The sequence below is a fragment of the Dromiciops gliroides genome, chromosome 4 (assembly GCF_019393635.1).
Source record: "Dromiciops gliroides isolate mDroGli1 chromosome 4, mDroGli1.pri, whole genome shotgun sequence".
NCBI classification, from domain to species: Eukaryota; Metazoa; Chordata; class Mammalia; order Microbiotheria; family Microbiotheriidae; genus Dromiciops; species Dromiciops gliroides.
Window position 1 is genome coordinate 469,933,096 of NC_057864.1, and position 16,746 is coordinate 469,949,841.

A 16,746-nucleotide genomic window follows, 5' to 3' on the forward strand; every position below is an offset into this window, starting at 1 on the left:
ACCTCCTGACTCCAGGGCCAGTGCTTTATATCTCTGCCTTCTTTCAAAGGTCAGCTGAAGCACTCCCTGCTTCCAGAAGCTTTCCTTTTGCCCTCTCCCTGGAGATTACTCTGTATGTATCTCAGATTTAGTTTTGTTTTTTTTTTTGGTATGTATTTCCTCCCAGTAGAATATAAATTTTTTGAGAGTTGGCCCTGTCTGTCTTGGCATGTGCCTGGCAGATGTTGAAGTCAGTGCTTGTCAGATGTTGCTGTGGAATTGGGGACCCTCTGTGTGACCCTGAGCAAGTCACTGGGGTCCAGTTTCCTCAACTATAAAATGAACAGGCTGGACTTGATGACTCTCAAGGCCACTTCATAAATCCAGAGTGTTGAGAGACTTCTGAGGCTCTCACAATTTGGGGGTGAGGAAACAGGCCCAGGGAGCCAGGGTTAGTTACCCAGGTAGTCAGGGGCAGAATGGAGATTTGAACCCAGGTCCCGTGACTCCAAATCTAGTGTTTTCTCCATACCGCAGAGCCCATAGCTGGGTTTGACCTGGGATATGTGGCTCACACCCCGGAGGTTCTTGGGGCTTCAGTGACTTTCTGAGGGTCATATGGCTTGTCATGTGAGACACCAGCAGCCTTTGGCCCCAGGTCTCCCTGATTCTATGCTGCTGCATATTTCAAGGGTACTTTGGTATTGAATCTGATGGAAGCGGCAGTTTGCATTGACGTGGTCATTTTGTGTCCCTGTGATAAAAATGCTTCGTGGAATCTCCAGCACTATGGAAACAAAAGTGCTTTGGGTAGTGTGAGTACTGAGTCCCCATTTTCTAGTTGAGGAGACAGGCCGTGATTGTGAAGTGCCCTCTTAGGTCCACCCCTCTCAAGCCTTGTCCAGAAGGCCGGTTTTGAACCCAGATGGTCTGATTCCAAGCCCAGCACTTTTTTTTTTTAAATCTATGTCTCACCTATTCTTTCTGATAGCAGCTCACCAATTTGTCTCATTTTATTTTGTGCTAGTGAAAACATGGCCAACTTTCAACGTTTTGAGGCAAGGGACATTGAGCAAGTCTGGTTTCCGTGACATTGTAGGGTGTATTGCATTTGGCAGCTCCATTAGTCAAACTTTATTACCATGTAAAAGGCATGAACACAGCTGGAATAGGCAAACATGCTTGATAAACTCTGGTGGCCTGTTCAACCCTTTGCAGTAAGCCTCCTTTTGATCTTTCTTGTCTAAAGAGGCTGGATGGCCCAAAGTATCTGCTTTTAACAAGGCAGTAGTGTGAGCACAAATGAGCTGATTCTTCTGTTGGCCCTACAGATGGTTAAATGTATTCATCTAACACGGGAATGGGAAGTTCATTTCCCAGAAGCCTTTGTGGGAAGTAAAGAAACCTAGACACTGCTCAGTGAACCTAAAGGTATACATGGGAGTTTGCCCCCTCTCTGTACTCATAGAAGTGCTTTCTTGGCACAAACTGATCTTTGAAGAATAGGAACTCATTTTCAGGTGCTTAGAGAAACACTGAACACTGTCCAGCTGCCTTCTCAGAAACAGGTTGTGTGAGTGGCTTAAGTATTGAGTTGAATCCTGGTAAATTAATATAGCCAGAGTTCACTCAGGGCTCATACAGGTTAGATTTACTGGTGCTACTTATTTGAATTTATAATGTGTTTTAATAGGAAAAAAAAAGATTTGCTCATGCTATACTTACCTATGCGGGTGTCATTTCTGTTTAGATGCTCCCTTGGATGCGTGGGACCACTTCTACGTGCCTTTGAGAACCTTGTGGGTGAACAGGTTTTATGTGTACTTGGGTCTTGCCTTCGGCATTAGCCTGTGCCTCTGTGTCCAAGTCGTCATCAAAAAGCTCGTAAGTAGAGTTATTTCTGAAGGGGATGGATGGAGGTTTGCTGGGGTTCAGATTTTATGTATTCGGTTCCTAAAGGTTGTAGAGTATGTTTGTTGCTTTACTCTTTTATGGCTCTGCTAAGACTGAGTGAACGAATGAAAATGCATTTATTAAGCACTTACTGTATGCCTCAGATTAAGAAGATATCAAAGTTCCGTAATAATAATAGTTAGCATTTATATGGTACTTTGCAAAGTGCTTTACAATTATTCTCATTTGTGCTATTATTATTCCCATTTTGCAGATGAAGAAACTGAGGCCAAGGGTAGTATAAGTGATTGTGAAGCTAGGAAGAGTTTGAGACTGGATTTGAACTGAGGGCTTACTGACCCTATAGGCCCAGCTCTTTATCTTTTGTTGACACTTAGCTATTTTGTATTGAAAAATTTAGCTTGAAAATGTTTAGTTTTGAAAAAAATAGTAGCCGCCTCTCCTCCTTTCCCTGTAGTTCTTACAAATCTAGAGGGGACAGCACACATATGGTTGACAGAGTTAGGGTCCAGAAAGTTCTTCACAGGCTTGGAAATTGGGCAGACTTGAACAAGTCTGAACTTTATTTGAAATTTAAGAGGGAGAAATGTAAAGTGTTACATTTGGGTTCAAGAAATCTACATCCCAATGATAGGATGGGAAGAGTGGCTGGTAAGCAGATTGTCTGAAGAAGTGCCTGGAGTCTGAGAGGACCAGACATTTAGTGGGGATGTGGCAGCCCTAAAAACTGGTCCATGTCAGAATCAGGTTTTTTAATGCAAGAAATAAAATAACATTGTTACCAAGGAGATAGATTATTTTGAAATGTGATATTTTTAAAAAGCAAATTCATGGGCAACCAGGTTGAGAAGCCCTGTGCTAGCGGCAGGAGGGATGAGCAAGGGCAGAATCTGATTGGACTTGTACTTTAAGAATGTTCATTTCACAGCTTGGGGAAGGTGGATCAGGCAGGGAGAGGCTGGAGGTGAATCGACCAGTTAGGGCCAATTGCAGAAGTTGAGGTGGCAGGTGGCGAGCCCCTGAAGGAGTATGGTGGGAAGGGACAGATGTGAGAGGTGGCACCTCAGTAACCTGAAAGGTGAAATGAGGAGACTGACTTAGGTGATTTCTAATGTCTCATTTAGATCTAACATTCTATTATTCTATGAGTCTGCAAAGTGAGTTCTTAGGGGCAACGAGAAAGCCAAAAACCTCGATAAAGTAAGTATTTAGTTGAGTTACTCATGAATTGTCTCCTCACCATCGATTAGTCTTTTTTGTTTTGTTTTTTTAGTGAGGCAATTGGGGTTAAGTGACTTGCCCAAGGTCACACAGCTAGTAAGTGTTAAGCGTCTGAGTGTCTGAGGCCGGATTTGAACTTAGGTCCTCCTGACTCCAGGGCTGGTGCTCTATGCACTGCGCCACCTAGCTGCCCCCATTGATTAGTTTTTGTTGTTGTTGTTGTTTTTTTTTTTTTTTTGAGGGGCAATGGGGGTTTAGTGACTTGCCCAGGGTCACACGGCTAGTAAGTGTCAAGTGTCTGAGGCCGGATTTGAACTCAGATACTCCTGAATCCAGGGCTGGTGCTTTATCCACCGCACCACCTAGCTGCCTCATCAATTAGTTTTAAAAAAACTTACTTTATTTTAAATTTATGGAATAAAAAAAAGAATTTCCACAATACAGTATAATAAAAAGATAATTGCACACAAGCATGTAGATCTATTATGAACAACTTGCTATGTTAAATAAATCATCAAGTTATCACATAAATTTCATTAAAAGAAATAAATGGGGCACCAGGTAAGATACCAGGGGTGAGGCAGAGAAAAGAGCTGAACATGAATCTTTAGGTCATGAACCTGGACGATTGGAAGAAGAGAGATGCCCTTAATAGAAATAGTGTAGTTTAGGAAGAGGAGAGAGACTGGGCAAAGAGAATGAGTTTGGGTTTGGAAATGTGGAATCAAAGCCTTGTGTGACATCCAGGAGGAGAGGTCCAGCAGGTTGGAGATCAATCAGTCAATCCATGAACAGTTACCAAGCACCTGCTATGTGCCAGGCACTGTGCTAAGTGCTGCATGAGGGATGGGAGGTGGAAAGAGAGATGAGGGGATTTATATGTAGATCTGTGAATCATCTCCATGCTGATGATAACATGATGACAGAGAGAGAGAGAGAGAGGGAGAGAGAGAGAGAAAGAAAGGAGAAGAATATGAAGGAGGAGGAGGAGGAGGAGAGAAAGAAGAGAGAATGCCAGCTGAGAAGAGAGCCTTGGGAGCCACTCACAGTTAGTGGACAGGAGGGGGAGCATCATGCTACAGAGGAGGTTGAAAAGGAGCAGTCTGACAGGTCGGGGGAGGACCAGGGGAGGGTGGTGTCCCTGAGAGCATCCACAGGGAGGGGATGGCCAGAAGTGCTGGATGCTCCCTAGAGGTCAGTGAGGATGAAGATTTAAGACAGCGCCACTGGATTTAGTCAGAAAGAGATAACCCTGATCTGGGAGAGAGCCGTTTCAGAGATGGATCGGGCAGGGCCGAGCTGGCTTCAAGTCCACAGCAGGGCTTCAGTTTGCAAGAGGGATTAGGTTGGCTTGGTTTGGCCCCAGAGCTCAGAGCTCAGAGCAGTGGGTGGGAATTGGGACTGGAGCTCTCAGACTAGAATGGGCGGCCTCTGGGCGGGGTCTTCGCTCCTTGGGGATCTTCCTGTTAAGGCAGGATTACTCCTTGTGGAACAGGTAGTCATGGGGCTTCTTTTTCAGGTGCTCTCTAAGGGTACTTCTGCATCTTAGGATTTTAATTTCCTAACCTCATAAGAAGTCCATTTCTTTACCCATTTCTGTCATCAGGAAGGCGGGGGATTGTAGAAAAAGATTGATTATGACGGCCAAAACGTGTACATTTTTGTCTTTAAGGGTGACAGAGCCACAAAGAAATCTTCCGTCCAGAAGGCCCCCACGGCCCGAGTGACTCCTGTGGCCAATGGTCCCAGTTCCCATCAGAAGAAAGAAGTCCATGTTTCTGGGGTAAAGGTCTTCTATGCTTCTCAGACCGGCACCGCCAAGGTAAAGGGGCCTCGCTGTCGTTTTGACCTTTGGTTTCCAGGCTTGTTCTTGTGAGTCAGATTGACAGTTTTATTCCTAAAGTTTTTGTTTTCTTCATCTTTCCTGCTGCCCCCTCGTGAATATTGTGCAGAGCAGAACTTTCATTTTTGTTTTATGGAAAAGGCTCTTTGTCCTGTTTTCTGCCATGACTGTGCCCTTCTCTGAGGAGGGTGGGCCTCAACTGCTGGGAGGTGGCAAGGATCAGAAGTAATAGGTGGGGTGGGGGTGGGGCTGGAGGGGGTGTCTGGGTCTCGTGATCAGCCACCAGCCCCATGTGGCAAAGCACCCATGGCAAAGTCCCTGGATCAGGCTTTCTCACCAGGTTTCTTTAGGTGGGTTCCATGTGTGATCCTAACAGGTTTGGCCTTCTGCCTTTCCCAGGCCATAGTAGACTTAAAGCTCCTTGCTGAGGCAGGCGCTGCTGGACACAGACACATTTTTAGCAGGAAGAAGGCTGATGGTAGTGGAGAAGACAAAAAGCCTCTGAGGTAGATGGGGGGCTCAGGAAGCATGGCAGCCCATGGCTGTTGGCACAGGGGCAAATCTCCGTGGCTCAGGATGCTCGGAGGGCAGGATGGTGTGCAGCGCATGTGTGGGGCAGGATTTACAAGATACTCCAGTGTCATCGGGACATGAGGAATTACAGCCGGGCTCTGGACATAAGGGCCACATCTGGTTCTGAACTGACTTAGCAGCAATCCCCATTGCTCCCATTTCTGTAACATGTCCTAGGCACAAGGCCTGGTGAAGCCCCTTGCAGCTGTGTTCTCCTTTGGACCTAGAAGGAGTTTCCTCCCTGGGTTAGAATTAAAGTCACAGGCCTGATTAAAAGGAGGCCAGGACGTGCGTGATCCCCTTTATTTTATTATGTTGTCCTCCTTATATATATATGTATTTTTTTGGTGAGGCAATTGAGGTTAAGTGACTTGCCCAGGGTCACACAGCTAGTAAGTGTCAAGTGTCTGAGGCCAGATTTGAACTCATGTTGTCCTGAATCCAAGGCCAGTGCTCTATCCACTGCACCACTTAGCTGCCCTGTCCTCTTTATATTTTATTTTTAATTTTTTAATTTTTAAAATTTTTTGGTGGGGCAATGAGGGTTAAGTGACTTGCCCAGGGTCACACAGCTAGTAAGTGTCAAGGGTCTGAGGCTGGATTTGAACTCAGGTCCTCCTGAATCCAGGGCCGGCGCTTTATCCACTGTGCCATTTAGCTGCCCCCACTCCTTATATTTTAACTTGACACAGTCACAAAGCTGACCCAGTGCCTCTGTGGCTTCACAGGCCCTGGGCTTAGCTTTGGGGGTGGCCCAAAGATGAGTCTCCCAGGGCAGCTCCCTAGGAAAACTCCCTGGGTTTTCTATCTCCTCCTACTACCTTGTTTTGGGTTGGGGATGCCACAGAAAACTGACAGAGACCCACGTCAGCTCCTAGTCATCCATGGGCTAGGAAGTCACCTTGCTGGCTGCTCTAAAGGCTTATGGAAGTTTTAAGCTGTGATCGCTTGTTGGAACAGCCTTTGTCCAGGACAGAAGGGAAGTACGCATGCGTGAGCTGTGAACAGGCACGTCATCCCTCCTTCCTGTCCATTAGTCCTTGCTGGCCTTCTGACTAGCCCTGGGGTGGGGTGGGGACTGGCCCTTCTCACCCTCACCCCAAAGGGGAGTTTTGATGGTTTTCAGATCGATCCACCGCTCCCTATAGTAAATCCCCCCTTTCCCTGGGAGCTGTCTAGTGTTCTGCCCTCCAATCGAAGGCCCGCTTTCCCTGTGAAGCCCCCTTCTTGGAGAGAGGACTGGGGAGTGCTAGGGTTGACCCCTTCCCCTGTACTTGGACAGTGCAGGTCACTCCCACCACTGCTGAGGGACAGGGCTTGGGTTTGCTTCTCTGTATTGTGGCTCTGGTCCTTGTTGCTCCTTAACCTTGTTCCTGCTTCTTCTAGGGAGGGGAGAAGGGAAGGGAATAAGCATTTATATAATGCCTACTATGTGCTAGGCACAGTGCTAAGTGCTTTTTACCAATATTACCTTCATTTGATGAACTTGATGTTCCAGGTTCCAGGACCCAGGGGCCTCCTCCCAGAGGTTTGTTCTGTGTACATTCCCCCCACCCCCCACCCCGTCAGTGTGTATCACAGCCTCTTGCTCATGTCCCTGGGGCTTCTGGCTTGGTCTGGGGCTCCTCCTTGCACCACCAGCTCACTACCTCCCTTTGGAGGCTTCCTCTGCTTTTGGTGCTCCACAGTCCCTGGAAAGCCACGGGGCTGCTCAGGCTTCCTCCCAGGCTTCCTCTGACCACCTTCTTCCCGGCTCTCAGTCCTGGTTCGCTTCCTGTCCCTAATAGTCTGGCCTTTTTAAAAGAAGGCCAAGTCCAAGGATGTGTGATTCAAGGAGTCGCCCTCACTGTGGGCAGGGGTCAGGGCAGGATGCTGGGCCAGCTGGGTTCTGCCTTCTCAAAGGGGCACCTTTGTCAAGGGCCTCTTCCTTAAGCAGACAGAGGAGGGATTCAGAAAGCCCCCAGGGGGCTCTCCTGGGCACACACTTACTATGTAGATCTTTGTAACTACTTATGCTTAAAAATAGCTTTGATGCAGAATCCATTCAGAATTCTTTTTACTTCCCCAGTATTCCATTCTGTTTGGCCATTCACCTCTCAGTTTACGTCCCTGTTTTCCTTTCTCCAGCCACAGTTGGTGGAAGCGTTACTCTTCTGTTCATACTTTGTAATTTAAGCACTGCTCACTATCCCAATAAGTCCTTTACAGTTTCTTATCTTCCTCCTATCTATCATTTGTAAGAGCAAAATTGTAGGGTTCCTTCTCATTTCTATACCCTAGTTGAATCAACCATTTGCCAACTATTGGACACTTAGGTTGTTTCCAGTTGTTTGCAATTACAAACAATGCTGCCGTACATCTGTGTGAACAGATGTATCTTTTTTCTTTATGATAATGCTCTCGGGGCACATGGGATGATTGGATCAAAAGGTATGATCACAGGGAGACAAGGAGAGTGCTGTGCAGAGAGAGCCAGACACCTCTGATCCTCGGTGTCCTCATCTGTTCATTGAGGAGGAGACTGGACCAGAGGATGCTCTAAATCTGGGACCCCAAGGTGGTGCTTGTGCCACTGTTTGGGATCTGCAGGAGGCTGTCTGCTGCGATGCCACTCCTTGGCTCTGCCAACCTTGCCGAGGGCCCCCAGGGCCTGGCAGCATTGTCGGGTCCGAGCCTCGGTGGAGGGCCTGAAGTGATCCCCTCACTCCATTCCTCTGGTCCTTAGGGAGGCGAGAATTTTCTTCAAGCAATTGTTTCCAGTGTGTTTCTTCTTGTAAATTCTGTTTGTGGCTTTTGACCATTTACCCAATGAGATGCAATCTGTGATTGCCATGGAGGGAGTTAATAAAAAAAAAAAGTCGGTGTTTAAAAGGGGTTAAGAGCAGTCCTGGAAAGTTCACACCTGCTGAAATGGGGTCACTTACGGGTCCCCGTTACTCTCAGTCTCTCGAACACTTTGTCTGATTTTTTTTTCCCTCAGGGATTTGCAGCAAGTCTCGCCCAAGCAGTAACGGCTCTTGGATTGCCTGTGGTGGTCATTAATTTGAAAGACTATGACCCGGATGATCATCTGGGGGAAGAGGTAGGTGATGGATTGTCTTCTGTCTCTTTCACCACTGAAGCACCTTCTGGTGTCTGACTCCTTGGCTGCTCAGGAATACTTGGGTCTTCTAGAATCAATTTAATCTAGAAAAGGATCTTTGTAGAAGGGAATCTGAGGCCAGATGATCCCTGTTGTAGCCATCACTCTGAGACCCTGTGGAATCTGAGCCTGGGAGGACTGGAAAGCCTGTGTCTGCAGCCTGGAGGGCTGATGATGTTACTGTTATAAAAGACTATGTAACAATCGCGATTGTTGTGAGATGGATAGTATTACATTGTAGTATATTGTTTATGGCAATATCATATATTATTGTATGCTTTATATTATGTAATATCAACAACAGCTGGCATTTATGCAGCACCCTAATGTTTGCAGAGTGCTTTGCATACATTATCTCATTTGATTCTCCTTAACAGCCCTTTGAAGTAGGCCTCTTATTCCTCTTTTACAGGTGAGGAAACTGAAGCTGAGAGAGATAGGGTGACTTACCCAGGGTCATACCGTTTGCACGTGTCTTCCTGGCTCCAAGCCTCTGTACCGTGCCACCAAGTTGCCCAGACTAGGTGCCCTCCAGCACTGAGTGTGCCCCAGGAAGTTTCCCATCTGAGGCCTGACTGGGCCCTCCCTTACTCGGCTTTGGAGATCAGACAAGATGGGGCCCATGCTGGGTGGGAGGCCTGGCTGGGGCCATGTTAGTTACATGAAATTTGGCTTCCCCATCGCTCTTTACCTGCAGGGGTATTTTTCAATGTGTAGAGGCCACAGGCACATTTCATGTGCTAACACAAAGCCTCTGGTCTTTTTGCCACCTTCAGGATGGTCTTTAGACCCTTTTCTGTCCCTTTATGTCACTCCCTCTTACTCCCCAGGACTCAGAGTCCCTACTCAAGAAGGAGACCGTGACACTTAAAAAGATTCCTGGTGCCCGAGCATGGGGCTAAGGGCCATGGGGCTCCCCGGCAGTTCTTCTTGCTCCATGGATGCCCTTGAGGCTGTGGGAGGTTGAAAGGGCACAGCTCACCACTTCTGGGCACCACATCCTCTATCGCTAGCCACCCTACTTCTCTCTTCTATGAAACAGGGATAATCACAGCTCTTCTCTCTCAGTTTTGAGAATTAATAACACATGAGAAAGACTCTTCCATTTCTTGGAGGCCGAGACAACACGAATTGAGTTTAGAAAGATACCCCTTTCATTAGGATGATTGGGAAATCCTTTGGGAATGCTTTTTATTTGTAGGTGACCAGTAAAAGTATCTGCGTCTTTCTGGTTGCTACGTACACGGATGGCCGACCACCAGACGGTGCAGAGTGGTTCTGCAAATGGTTAGAGGAAGCCTCCAGTGACTTTAGATTCGGCAAGACTTATCTGAAGGGCATGAGATATGCAGTGTTTGGACTGGGAAACTCAGCGTACGAGAGCAACTTTAACAAGGTGAGGGGTCGGCTTGCATCCCCTTGGTGGGGGTAGTTGGGATCGCTCTTCCGTTCCAGGGTCTCCCAGCAGGATTGTCCCACGGGGATGGAAGCTCAGAAGAGCTGTCCCCACAGCAGCAGGGGTTCTTGCTCATTCCCTGGTTGCAGAACGTGACCCTTCAGGTGGTACTGGACAGTCTTCATGAGGTGCTGTGACCAAAGACATTCACTCTCTGGTGGTGGGATTTGGAGAACTGGCTCTTCAGTGATATACACAGCTTCTCTTGGGGCTGTATTCAAAGCCTCATCAGCTTGTCGTGGGACTTACTAGAGGCTGGCACAGCCTCCTCCATCATGCCTTGGTAATCAGTGGGGTAGAGTCTGGCAAAAACACATGAACACTGGGTCGGGTCTGATGGGGCATACCTCATCCTGTACCCGTAGTCCTCCACTCTCTGTTGAGAGGGGAGAGGTGCAGTCTCACCAGTTACGTTTTGGGGCAGAGTTGATCATTGCGTGTCACCCTTGACTGTTCATCCTTCATCACCCCCATGTCTGACCAGTTGCCAGTCGGGTTCACCTCCTCACCTTCTTGTATTTGCCTCCTCTCTCCTGACTCCACAACCCCGAGCGTGGGCCCCCTTGGCCTCTTTCAGGAGCCTCCTGATTGCTGTCCCTGTACCCAGTCTCTTGGAACCGCTCGCTCCCTTCCTGGGTCTTCCCAGTTTCCCTTTCCTTCGGAGACCTTTCCTGATTCTCTTACCTCCCCACATCACTGAGTGTCTTGCACATGTCCTGTATCTACTCATCTGTGAGCATTTGTGGCTCCTTAGTAGACTGGGAACTCATGGAGGGCAGGGGTTGTCTTACTTTTGTGTCCGTAGGCACACCAAGTTGGTGTTTATCACACGCTTGTTGGCTGATTGGTTGTTTGATTTCAGAAGTAAAGGAGCAGCTCCCACATTCAGTGGGAGCCTGTTTCACAGCTCTCACAGTTTCATCAGTCTCTGTTTGGGCAGGGGTTAGGTGGGGGAGGGGTCCTATAATCTGCCTCAGGGGGTTTTCTGCATAGTAGGACACTTCAGAGCCACTTTTTCAGATAAAGGTCCCTTGAAACCTGATGAGCTTGTAGGACAGACTCCTCCTGCTAGTCACTGCGGCCGCTCACTGCTGCCTTCTCTCCAAGGGGCTTACTGCTGTCCAGGAACAAGCCTGGCTTTCTCTGTGCTGGCCCAGACTGTAGGCCCAGTCATAGGTTCACCCCAAAGGCCAGATGGGGATCCCAAACCTTCCTCAGGGCCCACCGGCTTCACTCTTTACTTTGACTGCATTCCCTCACTCTGTCAGCCTCCCCAGCCAGCGTAGATGCCTAGCCCCAGGTCCTGGCCTGGTTCTTGGCAGGGGGTGAGCTCTTTTTGGACCCTTCCCTTCTCTGATTCTTGGGGGCCCAGCTCGACAGACCTGAAACACTTTGGGGGTATTTGAATTTATTTGCTCTTGTCCTTTTTCTGTGCTCATGGGAAAGCACAGGTTACAAGTCCCCCAAATGAGGCCGGATGGTGCTCCTGTTGAAGCCTTCTCTAGATCCATTAGCCCTGATTCCTTTGGGGCTCATTTCAGTCCCTTCGTGTGTTTTTTTCTGTGGGGCCGGAGCGCTTGCCCTTGGAAACATCATTTATGATCAGCTTCTGAGGTGCCCAACCCATGAGTCTTGGCACATTTGCTGAATTTGTGTTTTACCAAATTGGTTGTTGGCTAGTAAACTTGCCATGTTGAAATTCAGTCTTTTCTGTTTAATTTCTCTACCTCGGCCTTGACTCACACTCAGGACCGGGTCCCTGCATGATTGGTTTCCCTTGTCTCTTGCAGGTCGGCAGAAATGTTGATAGATGGTTGTGGATGCTCAGTGCCAGGCGGGTCATGACCTGTGGGGAGGGTGACAGCAATGTGGTGAAGAGCAGGCACGGAAACCTGGAAGCGGACTTTGCCGCTTGGCAGGCCCACTTCCTTTCCCAGCTGCAGGACCTAAGCCGAGGCAACTTTGGTGAGAAGAAGGCCTGCCGCAAACACCACGAGGGCAGCTGTGAGAAAGGCAACTGCAAACTCAAGAAGAAGGAGGGCAAGGGTGAGGGGCCCCGGCGGGAGGCCCCAGAGGTACGCTGCTCCCTGTGCCCATTCCTGCCTCCCTCCCCTCTCCCTCCTTCCTTCTTGCCTTCCCTCCTTCTCTCCTTCCTTCCTTCTTCCTTCCCTCCCTCCCTCCTTTCTCCCTTCCTTCCTTCTTCCCTTTCTCCTTTACTTTTTCCCTTCTCTTCCTTCTTCCCTCTCTTTTTCCTTTTCTTCTTTTTCCCTCCTTCCTTCCTTCTTTTTCCCTTTTTCCCATCTTCCCTCTCCTTTTTCGTTCCTTCCTTTTCCCTTCTCTTTTCTCCTCTTTCCTTCTTCTAACCCTCCTTTTTCCTTTCCTTCTTCCCTCTTTCCTCTCTTCCTCCCTCCCTTCTTCTTGCCTTCCCTACTTCCTTTTTCATTTCCTTTCTTCTTTTCTACTTAACTCTCTTCCTCCTACCTTCCCTTCCTTCCTTCCTTCCTTCTTCCCTGTCTCCTCTTCTCTCCTTCCCTCTTCCTCCTCTTCTTTCCCCCTTACTCCCTCCCATCCTCCCTCCTTTCTTCCTTCCTCTATGTCCCCCTTTCTCTACATATGCCACACACAAGCTATTTTATTGTATTTCATCCATCTGGAAGGTGCTGGAGCTGCCCCACTGCCCAGCAGCCTGATTTTAGGGGGGACTGCATCCATTCTGACAAGAAACCTGAGGTGCCTTTTCCATGATTTACTAATAATGATGACAGTCATCCTAATAATAACCAGCCAGCTCCCATTGAGGGCTTTTGGAAAAGCTCTCCAAAGGTGACATCACCTTTGCTCTTAAAGTCCCAGAGGTGAATCTTCTACACCAACAGCCTCCAGCCATTATCTGCTCTTCTCCACTGGCCCTAAGACTATTTACATGGAGTCTGAGCACAGTGATGTCTAGTCTCTCCTGCCCCATTCTCCCTGGAACAAGGAGCACCCACCTGCCAGGGGAGTTCACCGACCATCTCCAAGTCAGCGAGGTGGCCGCTGTCTCTGACCCACCACAGGGAATGCGATGGGTGATTTGCTTCTTTTTGCAAAGAATCCTGTCTCGCTTTTTCTGTGAAGACTGCCTCGCACAGAGGGGAGAGGCTGGTTCCCCTCTGTCTTCCCAGGGGGAGATGGCACTTAGGGCTCTGGTGCTGGCGTCTAAGAGAACGAATGAACAAAAAGCGTCTCTTCAGGGCTTACTCTGCGCCCTGTGCCGAGTGCCGGGAAGATGCCTGTGGGCCAGGGGAGAGAGCCTGCCCTCCAGGAGCTTACATTCTAAAGAGGGAGGCCTCACATCTGGGTTTTGGCTTGTGAAGCCACAGGGCTGGGATGGGGCTGGGTGGGCCGTTGGCTGGTGTGCCCTGTCCTGGCCCACAAGGGTGTCTGTGGATTATGGTGCCTGGGTTGGCGGTGGGATGCACCAGGAGATGGGCAGAGGCCCCCCCCTCCCCAACTGAGGTAGAGAGCTTGCCCCAAGTGTCATGCAGATCCTCAAGGGCTCTCAGAAAGACCGTCCTTAGTGAACTTCAGGGGTCTGCCCTGAGGCTGCGGGGGCATGGCTGGGTCCTCCAGTGGGTGCTCCCCCCCCCCCCAAGTCTTTCTGAAGTTGTCACTGGGCTCTGGGAAGGGGAGCACTGGGAACTAAGAAGGCCGCATAGCTCTGGGCCCTCAGTGACCCAGCCTAGAAGACCCACACTGACCCTTTAAAATCGACTGAAGAACCTTTCTTTGCACATGTTTGTGCTCCAGGAGGAAGAACAGTTTGAAACCACGAGTGAGGAAGAGTCGGGCGCCGAAGAGGGCCGGAGCCACAGCCCAGTGGTGGACGTGGAGGATCTGGGCGAGATGATGGGCAGCATGAAGAAGGCGAAGGTACTGGTCTGTTAGCCGGGGGCTCTGGCCACAGCACCTGGGAGCCTCCTCCTTCCTAGGCACTCAGACCTGTGACGAGGAGCCGCTGAGTCACTGTCTGCTGGGGGTTCTCAGGCATCTGGGGGCTCTGGGAAAATAGGCCAACAGGATGTTTCCTACAGGCTTTGTCCCTACGGGCTGCAAGGTGGTTAGGTGGGTGGGGGCTTGCCTTGCAATCAGATAGACCCGAGTGTGAATTCTGCCTCATTCACTTATTGCTGTGTGACCCCAGGCAAGTCACTCAAACATCTCTGCCTGTTTCCTCATCGATAAAATGGGGATGATAGTAGTGCCCCCTGCTGAGAATGATAGTGAATGACAGTGAAGATCAGGAGGGATAAACTCGGGAAAGCACTTTGTAAGCCTTAAGCACCCCTTAGCCCCTTAGAGGCCCAGCTCCTTTGGGTGGCCATGGGTAGGGGCCGGGAGATAGTGGTCCTGGGCCTTTGGCAAGCGTCCCTTCTGCTGAGCTGGCCTCAGTTTAGTGGGAAGTGGACACGCTTTGCTCTCGAGGTCAGGAGAGAAGTTGCACACTTGTGTGATCATGCAGCCCCTCAGTAGAACACATTGGAGTACACGCGCCCAGTATCTGTCCACTGATTTCTTGTAGATATTGTAGGAAAGTTTTATGGACATTGTAGAGGGTATGGGTTGTACCTGTGGAGCTTAGTCCTATAGAATCGCTTTGAGCGCAGAGAAGTGACTCCCCCAGGGTCACACAGCCTTGAACCCAGGACTTCTTTGTGTCAAGTCCAGTTCTCTGAGCTCCACGACATTACATGGTAAGACCATTACATTAGAAAACATACATAAACAGAAATGGAAAGGCATGAAGTAAAGATAAAGGAAGCCACAGTTTAATGATAATGGTTAGTAGTTGCTAGCATTTATGTAGCCCCTTTATGTAGCCTTTCTTCTCACAACAACTGTGGTGGGTGGGTGCAGCAGTGACGTGACTCACCCAGGGCCACACACTTGGTCTTTAAAAATATTTATTTTTATTTTACCTATTAATGCTATAAATCCCTCCTTTTTTCTTACTACTAAAATAATGAATAATAGTATTTCTTATTGAGAGAAGTGTAATTCAATATGCTTTGTTGTTTTAGACAATCTTGGTTTAACTCTTTGTGACAGAGCAGTTTGCAGGCCTGTTTCCAAGCTCAGTTGTTTTCAGCATTTGGTTTCAATGGTCATCATAGCTGAAAAAAGAGAACTCCCAAAGATATGCAGACCCCTGGGAAGAGCTACATTGGATGAGACAGTGGAAGCAGCTCTGTTGTGTTTTCCCTGTGCTCGTCCATCACTTAAGCCTTTCTTGAAGGGCAGTTACTCTCTTACTCACTCTTGAATTGTCCCTTCTACCTACAAGGGACACATCATGTTCCTGGCAAGAGCCTTGTTCTTCCTTTTGGCCATTTTTGGGTGTTTGTTTAGTTAAAGCTAAAGATGTAAATCCACGTAGCCAGGCACTCAGTATTCTGAAAGGGAAGGGATGGAAGAGGTGCCCGCCAGCCCCTTGGCCCACAAGGCTCCTGCTACTCCTCAGGAAGCTGTGGAAAATGTCCATGGAGTGCCATTGATGCCTTAGTGTAGGGAGGGCCCCAGTGGCATCTGCCCGTGTATCGATGCTGTTTTTTTAGATTGAGGAGTATATAAAGAGAGGGGCTAGTGTTTTCTACCTGTCCCCCACGGATCGTGCATCTGACGCTGGAGACCATCGATTAGAGGATCTGGCTTCTGTGAGGGGAGAGGACTTGAGGCTGGGATGCTGCAAACTTGGCATGCCAAGACACTGAGTCCTGGTTGTTGTTTGAAAGCTATGTTATCTTTTCTTTTTATTAAAGAGTAGCTAGATGTCTGAGGCAGCTGAATTGCAAGTACCTACAACCATAGAATAGGAGTCAGGAAGACCTGAGTTCAAATCTAGCCTCAGACACTCATTGGCTATATGATCCTGGGAAAGTCACTTAACCTCTGTGTGCCTCAGTTTCTTTTTTTCTTTTCTTTCTTTCTTTTTTTTTTTGGTGAGGCAATTGGGGTTAAGTGACTTGCCCAGGGTCACACAGCCAGTAAGTGTTAAGTGTCTGAGGCCAGATTTGAACTCAGGTCCTCCTGACTCCAGGGCTGGTGCTCTATCCACTGCGCCACCTCGCTGCCCCTACCTCAGTTTCTTCATCCGTAAAATGAGGATAATAATAGTACCTTCCTCCCAGGATTATTGGGAGGATCAGACGCAGTAACATACAGAAAGTGCTTTTTAAGAGCTTCTTTGAGTGATACATAAATGTTAGCTGTTATCATTATTCTGTGATGATGATGGTGATCTAGAACAGCTTTATAGAAAAAGAACTCGTGCTCGTTAAATAGTCAGCTGTATTTCAGACTCATGGTCTCAGTTTATATACTACACATGTTTAGTTTTGGCGTCCTGTTTGTTTCCATATCTATCCATATATCTGTCCCTTTCTTCTCTCTTATCCAAAGAACTGTCTTTTCTAACAAAGAATAATGAAGAAAGAACAAAAAAAACAAAAAACAGTTCAGCAAAACCGACCTAAGAACATAAAGTCCTTGGAGAAAAGCTTTGTATCTGATAGGAATGGCTGGGAAAATGGGTTTTGGCAAGACTGAGGTTTGGCAGAAATTCAGATTAGGCCAGCATTT

The 16,746-nt window shown here is 48.3% G+C and overlaps 1 protein-coding gene across 1 annotated transcript in view; it reads left to right on the forward strand.

Moving 5' to 3' along the window:
* The window catches only part of LOC122753604 (S-adenosyl-L-methionine-dependent tRNA 4-demethylwyosine synthase TYW1-like), a 244,033-nt gene that overhangs the window by 2,903 nt on the left and 224,384 nt on the right, over nt 1-16,746 (forward strand). Inside the window, exons 2-7 of the mRNA XM_044001116.1 lie at nt 1,730-1,863; nt 4,787-4,936; nt 8,511-8,612; nt 9,874-10,068; nt 11,919-12,203; nt 13,918-14,040. Coding sequence (XP_043857051.1) covers nt 1,730-1,863; nt 4,787-4,936; nt 8,511-8,612; nt 9,874-10,068; nt 11,919-12,203; nt 13,918-14,040 — 989 coding nt within the window. The remainder of the gene's footprint in view (nt 1-1,729; nt 1,864-4,786; nt 4,937-8,510; nt 8,613-9,873; nt 10,069-11,918; nt 12,204-13,917; nt 14,041-16,746) is intronic.